The sequence below is a fragment of the Nansenia antarctica genome (assembly GCF_963989245.1).
Source record: "Nansenia antarctica genome assembly, chromosome: 8".
Classification (NCBI taxonomy): domain Eukaryota; kingdom Metazoa; phylum Chordata; class Actinopteri; order Argentiniformes; family Microstomatidae; genus Nansenia; species Nansenia antarctica.
Window position 1 is genome coordinate 24,669,208 of NC_137678.1, and position 14,886 is coordinate 24,684,093.

The 14,886-nt window shown below is 47.9% G+C and overlaps 2 protein-coding genes across 2 annotated transcripts in view; both read right to left on the reverse strand.

Annotated features, from left to right (window-relative positions):
• cradd (CARD and death domain containing adaptor protein) overlaps positions 1-5,622 on the reverse strand; it is a 21,471-nt gene extending 15,849 nt beyond the window's left edge. Inside the window, exon 1 of the mRNA XM_080537905.1 lies at positions 5,188-5,622. Within this exon, the coding sequence (XP_080394031.1) occupies positions 5,188-5,500 (313 nt within the window). The 5' untranslated portion in view covers positions 5,501-5,622. The remainder of the gene's footprint in view (positions 1-5,187) is intronic.
• A 3,109-nt stretch (positions 5,623-8,731) lies between these two features.
• On the reverse strand, positions 8,732-14,886 carry socs2 (suppressor of cytokine signaling 2). Its single transcript, XM_080537910.1, has 3 exons — positions 14,411-14,886; positions 13,527-13,828; positions 8,732-11,521 (listed from the first exon to the last, which is right to left on the reverse strand). Exons 2-3 carry the CDS (start codon positions 13,657-13,659, stop codon positions 11,055-11,057), a joined length of 600 nt encoding a protein of 199 aa, XP_080394036.1. The 5' UTR covers positions 13,660-13,828; positions 14,411-14,886; the 3' UTR covers positions 8,732-11,054.

The window sequence follows — 14,886 nt, forward strand, 5'->3', positions numbered from 1 at the left end:
CAAAGTCCCGAAAGGGGAAGCAGCGCAGAGAGAGAGAGCGCTGTGCGAGGAGCGAACAGGACCCGAGAGGGGGGGTGTCGCGGAGAAGCGCACAGCGGATCGAGTCCCGAAAGGGGGCTGGACTTATTCTTTATTATTTATTATTTTCAAAGACCCGCTCAGAACGTCAGTGACGTTGCTGAGCCGTGCTGTAACGGAATAAAAACATATTTACAGCTGTTCCTCTGTGTTGACCTCCCTCTGTGCCTAGAGACTCTTACATCTGGCGCCCAACGTGGGGCACAGAGAGGGGGTCGGCACACACCCAGAGGACTATGGATTCGTCGCTAGGCCAGGTGGTGGCGCACCTGGCCCGGATACAGCGGTCGCAGGAGGCGATGGCTGCGGAGATGGTGCGGGGACAGGCGGAGCAGCGGGCCATGCTCCGCGAACTACTGGACCGCACCAAGCCACCCGGGGGAGGTCCCCGGGTTCGGGCCCAGAGGAGGGGGGTGCTGGACGAGCCGGAGGCCGTTCCCGACACCTCCGCCGACAACCACCTGCCCCGACCGCTGGTTCCAGCCCCGGGCCCATCCCCGGTCCTGCGCCCTACCCCGACCCCGGCTCCGCGCTGACGGGGCGCGGCCTGGGGTACGGCCTGGGGTGGAGCCACGGCGGGAGCCACCAACGCCTGCCCCGAGGACGGGGCGGGCCACCGGGGGGAGGAACGCACACGGGGGGCCAACCTCCACCCCACAGACGGCCCCACGAACGGTAGAGGAGGGATGCTGGCGATGCGGACGGCCGGGCCACCTCCGCCGGGACTGTCCCGGGATGGAGGTGGGCCAGGTAGTCCGCGTCATCGGCGGTCTGACCCCTCCCCGGTGTCCAGGACAGGCGTTTCGCATCCCTGTAAGGGTACAGCGCGAGACGCACCAGGCGCTGTTGGATTCTGGTTGCTTCCAGACCATGATCCACCAGCGCCTGGTTCGACCCGGGGCATTGTTAGAGGCATCGCGGGTTTTGGTGAGGTGTGTGCATGGGGATGTTCACGAGTATCCGGTAGTCACCATCGAAATTCGTTATCGGGGAAACAACCATAGTGTTCGGGCGGCGGTTAGCTCGCGCCTCACGCACCCTCTAATTTTGGGTTTAGATTGGGCTGGGTTTCCGCAGGTATTAGGGGAAACTACGGGGGTGCGTGCACGACCGACAGGGACATGTGAGGTGTGCGCAGTGCTCTGCGCTGATGCGAGGGTGTCCGACGCTGCCGAGGAGCCGGCGGGTCCAGCACCCGCGGATGAGCCGCCTGCGTTCCCTCCCGTGGCTGACTTTCCCCTCAAGCAGTCTCGCGACGTCACTCTACGCTCCGCCTACGACCAGGTGATCAGTATTGATGGTGTGCTGGTACGGCCAGACGCTGTGCGCGCCCACCCGTATTTTGTAGTGATTAGGGACAGACTGTATAGAGTGAGTCGTGACACTTGCAGGGACGAGGAAGTGACCCAGTTGTTGGTACCTAGAAGCCGCCGGGAAGCTATATTCCAGGCAGCGCATTATAACCCTATGGCAGGCCACTTAGGATACGACAAAACACTCAATCGGATAATGGCTCGATTTTATTAGCCGGGGATTCGGGCAGAGGTGCGGCGGTGGTGCGCATCCTGCCGCGAATGCCAATTAGTCAATCCCCCGGCCGTGCCCAGGGCGCCGTTGTGCCCCCTCCCCCTAGTAGAGGCACCATTCGATCGGATTGGGATGGATATAATCGGGCCATTTGAACGTTGCTCACAGGGCTATCGGTTCGTGTTAGTCCTCATAGACTACGCGACTCGATACCCCGAGGCAATACCGCTTCGTACTATCTCTGCAAAGAGTGTAGCACAGGCGTTATTCCAGGTCATCTCCCGGGTGGGGATCCCGAAAGAGATCCTCACCGACCAAGGCACTAACTTTATGTCACGAACACTTAGGGAACTCTACGGGTTGGCCACCGACGGGCTGTGTGAGCAGTTCAATCGGACGCTTAAGTCAATGATCCGTAAGTTCATTCACGAAGATAGTCGTAATTGGCATAAGTGGTTAGACCCTCTGTTGTTCGCAGTGCGGGAAGTACCCCAGGCTTCCATGGGGTTTTCCCCCTTTGAGCTCCTGTACAGGCGCAAGCCACGGGGCGTCCTAGACCTGATTAAAGAAAGCTGGGAGGAAGGGTCTAGTGACAGTAAAAATGAAATACAATACGTCCTGGACCTACGAGCAAAGCTCCACTCACTGGGGGTTATGTCACGGGAGCATTTGCTCGAGGCCCAGGAGAGTCAAAAACGGCTGTACGACAGAGGGACTAGACTACGTAATTTCGCACCGGGAGACAAAGTCCTCGTATTCCTGCCCACGTCTAGCTCTAAATTACTCGCCAAGTGGCAAGGGCCGTTCGCGGTCACACGGCGAATTGGGGATGTAGACTACGAGGTAGTACGGTCGGATAGAGGGGATAGTACACAAATATACCACATTAATCTCCTAAACAAATGGAACGACGTGGTCCCTGTTTCCCTGGTGACGCTACTTCCCGAGAAGGATGAGTTCGGGCCGGAGGTCCCAAAAACTAGTATTAGCGCCCCGGCCTGCTTAGGCGACCATCTCTCGGCAAACCAGCGGGCGGACGTTGATCAATTGCAACATAGGTTCGCGGATGTGTTCTCCCCTATATCCGGTCGTACTCGCCTCATAGAGCATCATATAGTTACGCAACCGGGTGTTACGGTACGTACGCGGCCATACAGGCTACCGGCTCACAAACGAGATGTGGTGAGCCGGGAATTAGACTCTATGCTGAAACTGGGCGTGGTCGAGGAGTCGCACAGCGACTGGTGCAGCCCCATCGTGCTGGTGACAAAGCGCGATGGGTCTGTACGTTTCTGTGTTGACTATAGACGGGTGAACTCTGTGTCAAAGTTCGATGCCTACCCTATGCCCCGGATCGACGAGCTCCTGGACCGGCTTGGCACGGCTAAATATTACACTACATTGGATTGCACGAAGGGATACTGGCAGATACCATTATCGCCGGTATCCCGGGAAAAAACAGCATTCTCTACCCCGCGGGGTTTATTCCAGTTCACCGCGCTTCCGTTCGGGTTGTTTGGGGCCCCGGCCACGTTTCAGCGGCTGATGGACCGTATTCTGCGGCCGCACTCTGTGTATGCTGCGGCGTACTTAGATGACATTGTCATCTATGCGGACACCTGGCCGCAGCATATGCAGAGGGTGGCTGCGGTACTACAGTCGCTGAGGCAGGCGGGGCTGACGGCTAACCCGGCGAAGTGCGTGATCGGGCGGGGGGAGATCCGGTATCTGGGGTACATCCTGGGCGGTGGGGAGGTGCGACCGCAGGTGGATAAAACCACTGCGATCGCCGCCGCCCCACGGCCCAGGACCCGGAAGGACGTGAGGCGGTTCCTGGGACTGGCCAGCTACTACCGGCAGTTTGTGCCGGGGTTTTCGGAGCTGGCCAGCCCCCTTACCGACCTCACCCGGAAGGGGGCCCCAGATCCGGTCCAATGGAGTGAGCTGTGCCAAGTAGCGTTCGATGGGTTTAAGAACGCCCTCTGTGGGGAGACAGTCTTGTATAATCCTAACTTTAACATTCCTTTTTCTCTGCAGACAGACGCGTCGGATAGAGGGCTGGGGGCGGTGCTGACCCAGCAGGTGGAGGGAGCCGACCGTCCGGTGCTATACCTGAGCCGAAAGCTGTCGGAGCGGGAGGGCAGGTACAGCACGGTGGAGAAGGAGTGTCTGGCCATTCGGTGGGCGGTCGGCGCCCTCCGGTACTACCTGCTGGGGCGCTCGTTCACCCTCTACTCCGACCATGCTCCCCTACAGTGGCTCCACCGCATGAAGGATACCAACGCGAGGATCACCCGGTGGTACCTCGCGTTGCAACCCTTCAACTTCACGGTGGTTCATAGGCCGGGGGCGCAGATGGTCGTTATAGTTATTGCTGAACCGTGCTGTAACGGAATAAAAACATATTTACAGCTGTTCCTCTGTGTCGACCTCCCTCTGTGCCTAGAGACTCTTACATCAGTATTCTGTGACTCAAGGCCCATCTCTTCAGACAACACCTGGGTTCCTGGGGGGTATTCCATGAAACTCGATTACAGGTAATTCAGGCTTGTTTTCATAATTCTCGCTAATTCCAGTTCAAGTTCCGTTCCCTGAATGTGGCTGAAATAATTCCCTGTGGCGATACTATCCAACCAATCCTTCAGAACAAACCTGGTAGCTTAGCACTTACATTCATATACAAAGTCTTACTTGTGATGTGTAGTTTTGCTACTTTAGGCAAATGTACATGTAAATGTATCCAAAATAGTGCTAAAGCCGGCTTGCAAAACAAGCCACTGTTTAGGTCTGTAAACAGGAAGTTGCCCAGCTCCGCTGTTTAGGATGATAAAAAAATAAAAAAATAAAAATAAAGGATAGTCACTCCCCATTTTCTGCTGGAGACTGCGAGAGACCGCTGACCATCTCATCGGGTTACACCTTAACTGCTCCAATGAGACACCTACTACCCCCCAGCACTGTCTCCTGAGACACCTGCTTCCCCCTATGTAATATTCATGACATATGAATATGTTTAATAATTACCAATATAATTTAAGTTACATTTTATGACAGGCACAGGTTGGGACATCTCAATAAATGCCTAGCAGGAGGTCATTGATGGACACCTGTAGTTGCCATGGTAACAGAGTGACAGTTGGTCATACTGATCCGAGGATAGAGGACAGTCAAAGGATATACAATAAAGAATTGAAGACGTTGCTCCGTGGTCCTGCAATATTATATTATATTTATATATAATTATATATACAATTTATATACTGTGTTTCCTAAGATTTCTACTTCCCTTGTACTGTTTCTCCTGTGTCCGTTTAAAAAAAAAAAAACTGAGACTGCCAATGGCCCCTGGCCTGAGCTAGATTACACTTCCTGCTACGACTGGTGGATTGATCATTCACTTGCTTAGTCAAACGTATCGATTGTAAATCGCTTTGGAATAAGGCGTCTGCTAAATGCAAATATAACATTTTATAACAAGGGTCTTCATTGAAATACATTTATACGACTTGGTTTGGAATAAAAGCACCGATGCATTCTTCGTATATAGCTACGTCTGTTGGAAGTAACACCTAAGAAACTCACCTAATGCACTACGTTGCTCTGCGGGAACGTTGGACTCCAACTCCTGGAGTAGACTGTCTCTGACCCAGGTGAACTCTTCCTCCAGGGACCTGAGGAACGTGTCAAAGGCCCGCGGACCTCGGGTGGGAAGCACATCCAGCAGTCTGAACGTTCTCCTCTTGTTGGTTATTTGAGACTGAATGTCTTCAACGTGGCTCTCTGACAGAATGTTCTCCTGGTACAGGAACTGGACGATAGTGTCATCGATTAAAATCTGATTGGAAAGGTCCAGTCTGTGTTTCCGGAGTATTTCTTTGTGCCTTGGGTCCATCATTTAAAGAATTAAATGCGAAAATAACATTGGTTTTTGGAGCTCAGTGACGTTGAGGATAGCAGCATTATAGCCAGCCAGCTGCGGTCCTCTTCTTTGGTCCGACCTCATAACCGAGACTAACAAACAAACATTTCCGATACGCATTTGTGGACTAAAGCACACTAAATATATGATCAGCTTTCTCCCCTCCTGACATGTTTATTTAGTTACGAACAAATTCAAAAGTGAGGTTGGAGTGCATAGCAATCAATTGTCCGACAAGAAACGTCACTGTGGCGGAACTGTTATGTCTGTCTCTAAATCATCTGATCGTTCCTGCCAGTGTTGCCAGATTGGGCGTATTCCCCCAATTCCCGCAATCCCCAAACTACATTTTGATCACACCGGACGAAAAAAAAGCATTTGGGCGACTGGGCTGGACAAAAAGCACCTGCTCGGAATAAAGGTTTTGGGCAGGTTTTTGGTGGATTCGGCGGTTTTTAGACTCTGGTTGGGCTGGAAATTGTCAATCCCATCTGGCAATCCTGGTTCCTGTCTGAGAGCTCCCTGATTGTGGCACGATTAATCAAACTCAAGTTTGTTTTTGCAGACATTGCAAAACTGCAAACTTGATTTACACCCCTACAATCTCATGATCATTTATTTTATTATTTTTAAATAATAATTATAGGATAATGACTGGCCTCCTTAATTATTTTGTTTCTGTTAATGATTCATTTCAGTGACCACCAGAAGACTATTTAATTTACAATCTCACTAAACTAAAACAGTAATTTGATCTTGAGAAGGCCGTTTGTTGTCTGTTGCTTCATGTGATGGGATGGTTTAGTTAATCCTTTGACAGAACATGGATGCCCTAGGTAAACAGTCTCCCATGTGACTCCAAGTTAATGAGTTAAACCACAGTGATAGCAGGGTTTAAGGGTTTAAACTAAGATGATAGAGGGATTTCAGTTCCTGCTATCACTGTGGTTTAACTCATTAACTTGGGGACACATGGGAGACTGTTTACCCAGCGCGTGTTACAGACGGGTCCACATGTCATTATGTTAATCTGAACCACCGAGTCTTCAGTAAGACGTCATGGATGAGCCCCATTCTCCTCCTGAGACATCTACTACCCCCCAGCACTGCGTCTCCTTTACTGTGTCCCCTATGACTTCTACTGTCCCCCTTCTACCGTTTCTCTGTTCTACAGTGTCTATATATTTAAAATAAATAAATAAATAATAATAATAAAAATAAAAAAACGTTTTCCTTCTATCACTGAGACAATGGCCCCTGGCCTGAGCTAGATTACTCTTCCTGCTACGACTGGTGGATTGATGATTCACTTCGCTTAGTCAAATGTATTGATTAGTCGCTTTGGAATAAGGCGTCTGTTAAATGCCAAAAATGTAAATGTAAATGTAATGTGGCAGGCCAGTGAAGATGGCTCTTCACTGTCTGTATCTGTATGTAAGTGCTCACTCACTAGCTGCCACAGTGCATCAATGTGCACAGTACCAAGCCTTTGGACTCTCAGAGCAATGTTGAGTCTGATCCCATAATACTAACAGAGCAGAGTGACATCACTGTATTACATTTATGGATGTTTATTGGACTAGAAGTGGAGTAGAAAGGCCTGGTAGTTACAGTATGTTCAAATCTTAATTACCTGATTTGCTTTGGTTGGAATATTCACTAGATGTAAAATCGTTAGCGTTGCAATTTAGGAATTGCAAAAAGAATCCATATATAAGTGCAAAGGCGTAAAGTGTAAGTCTGCTCCCAAAGTGTCAAAAAGGCGATCATGCTCGGCTAGCTAGTGGTCTAGTCATAATACATATACCTCACAAAAAATAAAACTTGAGTGAATTAGCATGGTTTAACACGGCTTACCATTGTCCTGTATCGCTGTACCTGGAAAACGATAAGATCAGTTACCTCACTCTTTTGCTGACCTTTTAAGTGACTGTAGGCGTGATCATTTGCATGGCAGCTTAGTGTCAGGATCATGCCCACAGAAATGCTGTTTGCCTTTCAAATACATCAGTAATACAAACGGAAGGCAAAAACTGTCTAGACGGGAGAAGGGAAAATGTCAATGCAAATGCGAATAAAGTTTAAATGGAGATAACCTCATGGTGACGATTGGAAGAAAGAAAAAAAACAGGTGCGAACCTTTTCTGTAAATCTGTCTCTAAGAAGCTTACTGCGAAAATTCCCCCCCGGTAAGAGCTTTATAGTAATAACCCTCCGCTCAATTAGGTTAGGCCCACCTTAGAGAGGGGAGGGGGGGGTCAATGGGCTGTTCTGCCGCTTTCGTTGAGCAGGGGGCAGCCTGACCCGTTGCTGATATGACAACACCTGGCCGTGATCCAGGGCAAGAGAGAGGGAAAGAGGGAAGAAAAATTGTAAGGGAGGAGTGAAAAGAGAGGGTAGTTTTAAAGACGTCGGGTTCGATCCCCCTTTACAACGGTACCTGGACCGTTACCTGGATTCCAACGGTGACTCAGTCGGCTGCCAGGGGGGTCCCCGGAAGAAACGAGGTGAGAGGTCAATGGATGATGTCACTTAAGTACCCGTAGTGGCCTCACTGAGTGAAAGCCTAGCAGCTTTCTCAATCTGTAAGGGGTTATAGAGCAAAGGATTGTGGGTTTGGATTCCCACCTGTTTACATAAACACCCCTTAGCTCGGTCAAGGTCTGTTGTTAAGACAGCAGGTTCCTCAGATGAGCTGCGGCAGCAGGGTCGGCAACAACAACAGCCATCCACAGGCACCAGTCTGTGTAACGAGTCCTTTGAATACCTGTTACATTTTGATACAAGTTGAATTCCAGGCAGTTGTTCCGTCGCCTTCTACCCTTGTCCCCTGCCCTTCACAGATTTGACAGGATAGGTAGGTCTAAGCAACATAGGGTAAGCTAGGTACATCTTTAGCCTACAGGTGCCCAATCGTGTCAGATCTGTGGAGGGGAGTGAATTGCACCAGGGGAGGCTGGTGGTGGACTAGCTCATTCTAATACATGTAATGGAATGAGGATTGGTATGAAACACAGCCTCCGCTGATCTGGAGTGGAACACAGCCCAGGTTTCAGAAACATGAATCGTTGTTTTGAATGAAAAGCTTTAAGCATATCAATTAGGTTTCTCTTTTTTTTAGGCCTCTACCTCTCTCTACTTCAAACCCACCGTTTCGCCCTTCAGAGGTTAAATCTGAAATTAAAAAAGAATGCACACACAGAGATATGAATGAGTCTGTAGTTTCAGTCTGTTTTATTTCTCTGTTTTTTTTCTTCTCAGAGAAAGAAATATAGACATTGGATTAAGCACCATCTGAGAGGGTAAATGTCATAATGATCTCCAGAGTGGAATATGGAATATTTTGCGAGAACTGTTCACACTGAGGCTAATAATGTCCCGTGTGCTGAAATCCAAAGGAACGGTACACAGCAGAGGCGTGGCGCCACTGAGTCACATTCTCCGCTTCCCGACACGCAGAACGAAAGGAAAATCGACAATCATCAACCATCATAATACAGCATGCCTTCAGGTAATTCTTTGTGTAGCTTTTTTGTGTAATTATCCAAGGAAAACACAGTAGCACAGTCAATAAATACTTCAAAATATTGATTCAAACAGATGAATTCACGTCGACCCAATGGAATCCTTGATGTTGTGTGCTAATGCTGCATTCAAGTGCTCCTTGGAAAAAGGAAACTCCGAAATGCACCACTAGAGCTGTCCCAGAATCAACCAGTTGTAAGCGATATTTTTCGGGAGCTGGATGTCGGAATGTTCCAAGTTTCTGAGGAGGACTTGAACGTACCATAAAAACCTATATTCCTTATATGGCAGCCATAGCTGCATATTATCTATGTACAGTATGTCTAACCAAAAGGCAAACAGAGATGTAGTAAGTTATACTGTACAGCAGGGAAGGCTGGTGAAGGCAGAAGTCGGAGGATGGGCTCATTGTAATGCATGGAGAGAATGATTTGTTCCTTGTTTACATTTACATTTTTGGCCTTTATCCAAAGCGACTTAGAACAAATACATTTGACTAAGTAAATTAATCATCTATCCACCAGTCATAGCAGGAAAAAGTAATCTATGCTCAGGCCTGGAGCCATTGGCTGTCGTCGTGCTAGAAGAAGGAAGAACTATTTTGTATTTGGTTTTTGACACTGAGGAAACAGTACAGTGGGGTAGCAGATTGTTCCATTCCATGTCTTACAATGAGCCAATCCTCCATTCCTTATTCCATTTATTAAAATGAGCCCGTCCTCCGATTTCTACCTCCACCAGCCTCCGTGCTGCTCTACAGCTACAGTATATATGCCTTGTCTTCCCCAAAGGCGTTTTATGTTGAAAGACAAAGCAGTCAAGAAGTATGTGTAGTGGGAGCAACACCCAGGATGTTCGAGAATGTCATGAAATCAATTATTTGTAATCTCTAAGCGAGAGACAGAGCTAGAAATAGACAGTGAGAGAGAGAGAGAGAGAGATAGAAACCGACGTTGTATCTGACGCTTGCGCATCGCTCGCTTTTTCATTGCCATGAAATCATAAACGTATGAAAAGAAAAAAACTCTTCCCTTTCTATGATTACAGTAAAAAAGAGAAGGAAAAAAAAGAAAAGAAGAGGAATAAACAAAATTTAAAAAAGGTCATTATGAACAACATAAGTTGACAGTGTCGGACGCTCGCGTCTCGAACACGAGAGGCGGAGGGTCTTTAACCCAACAACAAGAGCGTGGAGACAGTGAGACAGGGGGTTGGGGATCAAAGCGAAAAGCCCTCCTGGTGACGACCCTTCATCCAGAAGGCTCCGGAACCTGTTGACCCTGAGTTGTCCGCAGGGAGACCGTCTCGAGATGAAATATTTCCTCCCGTTTTTTCCGAGATGACAAACGTGACTCCGGAATACTTTCACAGGGGCTCAGTAGCTTATTCCTGTCTGAAATCCACCCCGAGGATCCTGACTCCTCCATCGGTCTTGAGACCCCCCCCCCCCACCGCCCCTTGTAGATCTAAGTGAACAGGAGGTGGAGGAGGAGGAGGAGGAGGAGGGGGAGTATGGGGAAGCTCTTGATGACATGCAGGTGGTGTGTGGGGGGTATTTCAATTTGAGGAGTTATAGTTTTACTATCTTAACTCGGTTACACTCTTCCAATGCTTCGGCTAAGAGTTCAATTCCTGGCATCTTATGGCACCTTATATACAAAACACGTAGGCTATGTATTCACAATACTATAAGCCGTTTTGGTGAAAAGCTAAATGGCATATCATATTTTGATATTAAGACTATTACCATCCCCCTCAAAAACACCTATCCGGTATTATTCAGATTAAAAAAAAAAGTCTTTCTTTCAAAACATGCCGATGAGTTGGGATCAGGAGCCGATTTCCGATTTCAGACAAGGCGGGCCACTGTTGTCGGACCAACGCCAGACACAGCGGGGGGGGGGGGATTCGGGCTCCACCGTCTGCCGTCCCGCTCGACTGTGAAAGGCGGCGAGTGTAGTCTAGTCTGTCGTCCCACGTGACGCCTAGGTATCTGTATAGTCCTCTACACGTTGTAAGAGTAGTCCGTCAGGTAGTCCTTCAGCCTGTTGGGTAAGGGCAGCTCCTGGACCTGCCTAGTGGCCTTGTTGATGGAAATCCGGCACAAGTGCTGTAGGGACGGCGTGGCCGTGTACACGGGCTTGGTCAGGAGCAGCTGGACCGTCCCGTTGGGGGGGGCCAGGGGTTGGGAACCCCCTTTACACGTAGTCCTGGACAGCTGCACGTAGTGCTCCACCAGGTGGACCACGCTGCTGAACTGTTTCAGCTTGGGCTTGACCAGGACCACGGAGTCCAGTTTGAACTTGCCCTCCTTGAACTCGATGCGCAGGTTGGTGGGGCCGGCGGAGGTCATGGCGGAGATGGTGAACAGGTAGTCCCTCTGGGAGCTGTCGCGCACCAGGAAGGTGCCCTCCGGAGCGTCCTGGAGGATCTCTTTGGCTCCGTTGGCGGTCAGGCTACCCCAGTACCAGCCTGCTCCAGAGAGGAACACGCACACACACACACACACACACACACACACACACACACACAGACACACACACAGACACACAGACACACACACACACACACACACACACACAAAGACACAGACACACACACTTATAAGCACACAGAGCCACAGGGAAAACAGCACACCTCCCTGAGGATGGCCTCTTAATAAAGAAAGCCTCTAAACACACACACACACACACACACACACACACATATACACACACACACACACACACACACACACACACACACACACACACACACACACACACTCGCTCTCTCTATATAAAGAGCCATGTTCAAATGAAATGTAACCTATCCCATTTCACTCCTTGGCCCTCCATTTAAAGCCTACCCCTCCGTTTTGCGCGTCCACGTGTCAGGTAGGGGTGTGCCAATTCTTGTTTTCATGTAGGGGTATGGCCAAGTTGTTGCACTGGTCCTATATCAGTGCAGACTGGCAGTGTATGAGCACAGGTTGCCAGACTACAGAACACTGCTATTCTGTCATGAACTGGCCTGATAATGAAGCGTTGTTGTTTTTGATTTGATAACTTGTTTGATCGATTGATAGCATGAAATTTAAGTTGTGAACGAATCGCGAGCGTTGATGCTTTTACTATGCTAAAACTACTACGCTACTACTGATGACGTATCAGGGTCTTGAAGGGTTATCCCATTTCATTGGGGAAGATTTCCAACCATTACCCCTTGTGACTCTCTTCTGAGGGGCAAGCCAAAAAGCAAGTGACACTCCAAAACAAGGGGTAGGAGTAAAAAAGGGAAATGGGATAGGGCCTGAGTGTGTGTGTAGAAGACAAGACTGTGTGTCCTAGAAGACAAACAACGTCACTGATGAGAGAAAGGGGGGGGGGGGGGAGAGAGAGGTGCATTTCTTTGAACATGGCTCTTTATCATTTACCTGAGGGAAAGAAAATTACTGGGGAACCCTAATGTTACTCGCTTGAAATCCTTGCAAATAGCTGATAACCTGCAATTAAACAGGCATGATTTTTGAATAGCCTACTCTAAAATGTTTACTTCTAAAGAAATCTTAGCATTGGTGTGCATTGCCCCACATTGCACATTTCTCAAACTATTTTGTAAGAATCTCCCCATCCCCTGAATGTAGTCTGAAAATGAACATATTTTTCAAATGATCATATTTATTTTAATTAATTTAATATAAATAATTAATAATTAATTAATGTAATTAATATTTAATATTTTAGACATGTTTCATTAGAGCATTTATGAAAATCGTTTGTGCTTAAACCAATAAAGTAGAGATAGCTTACTGCTTAATATAGCCTAGCTGCTTCAGACTGATTGATGATGGTCATGTTTGACTTAACACTACTGTTTTTAAAATCTTAATTAAAACATAAGTACAATTGTGACTTGAGTTGCCCTGAAAAGGCTATGGTAGTCCCTGACTTTTGAGTGAAAGCTTTAAAATAGTCCTTGGAAAACAAACAAGTTATTATATTACTATTACAAACTATTGTACAATTGACTAACTCTGTGTCCTTAAATAACTTACATTATTTAGTTTTAAAAAAAAGGTTAGTTCCAGCAATTAGGAAAACGCAAGCAGAAGGTTTACAAGTAAACATCTTCGTATTACTACGAAATTCAAGAAACTTGTAAGTATTACTGTAAAGAAAAAAAAAATACGGATACAAAAACATTTAAGATTGTAAAATTCTTGTGCGCTTTTGTTGTCCTGTTTTCATTTCCAACAATTATCTGGTCAGCGCTGAAGAGCACGTTTGATGAGCACGTTTGATTCGTTCTAAATCCTACATTTGCATTGTTTTAGCCCATTTGTAAAGCTTCATTCACGACCCACCTCACCTCGAGTAGGCTCGGGTCAGGAGGAAGGAGAGTGTCCCCGCCGTCACATGCCCACCTACCTGTGTTCTTAAGGTCCTTCACGTGCCCACCTACCTGTGTTCTTAAGGTCCTTCACATGCCCACCTACCTGTGTTCTTAAGGTCCTTCATGGCCAAAGCGACGCGACTCTCATCGGATTCTACAACTCGGGACTCGGTGGTGTCCGCCGATCTTCTCTCATTCTCGATGGTCTCCGTGGATTCGGATGACTGACAGGTCATTGGAGAACCACCCGAAATAGCCTCACCGTACGCCAACAGTAATAGACATCCGACAAATGTATCGATATTCCCCCCAAAAAAGACCCGACACAGTTTCCCCCTCGATGTCTTCGAAACAGAAGCAGTGCGGTCTCTTCGCCCCCTGGGATTTAGGAATAGAAGTATCAGCCTGTAAGAAGAAAAGAAAACACACATGTCTTTACGCTAAATTGTAGGTATTCATCGGCATTTAAAAACGAGGGAAAAAACGCGACACAAACGAAAGAGCGGCTTTTGAGCTCCGGCGACTCGTCTGTCATAATGAAACGGAGAACTGTAGCACAACTAACTAAATATTTTTTTTGAAAATGTGCAATATAGTCTCATCATTTACTCATCATACCGAGAGGTTAATTTCAGGACGAAACAACCAGCCGATTATTATAGAGCGTTCACCTACGAAATGTACAAACCGATCTAATCTGATTATGTCTGTGCAGTAGTGTCAGCTGTTTACAACTCGTATATATGGCATGACTAATGTAGGCATGAGTTGTTTGGTCTACAGTTTAGTTTCCACTGCTCGCCCTGAAAACTACAAGAAGGAGAACGCCTAAAGGCAGCGTGTTGCGAGTGTCTGGAATTGCATAACTGTCAATACTAATAGCAGCCAACCTATTTATTACAGCGATGCCCCATGATCGGTTATGCCCAATGCCATGCAATGTGTTGAAATAAAAACGAAATCAACGAATGGAGTTTCCTTCCTTACCCCCTGTGAAATGTGTCGAGTTCAAGGTGAATCTCTGCCGGTACAAGGCTCCGAGATACAGACTAGAATCCAGAGACAACAGCTTGGACTGACAGATCGACAGGGACTTTCATCGAAGCCGAATCATGATGTGCGGAATCAAAACAAAGAGACGCGCCAAACCGAGACGGATCACAGAAGAGGGGTGTGTGGAGTTCTTCCATGGGCACATCGCTCGTCTCGGCTGGGGTTCATCAACTGGTGGGCAGCAAGGTGACGCGGAGAGGATGAACACTCTCCGGCGATGGCGATGGAGGAAAACAGGCGGTGGACAAGTGTGTCTCCAAGTCACCACTCGTGTCACGGCTTATGAATATGAAGATTTCAGATGATCGTCATTGCAAGACAAGTCTATAACATCAAACCCATGAGATAAGATTGTAAAAGTCTCGGCACCAAAGACAATGCCATGTCTTTTTCTGGGACGTGAATGTTGT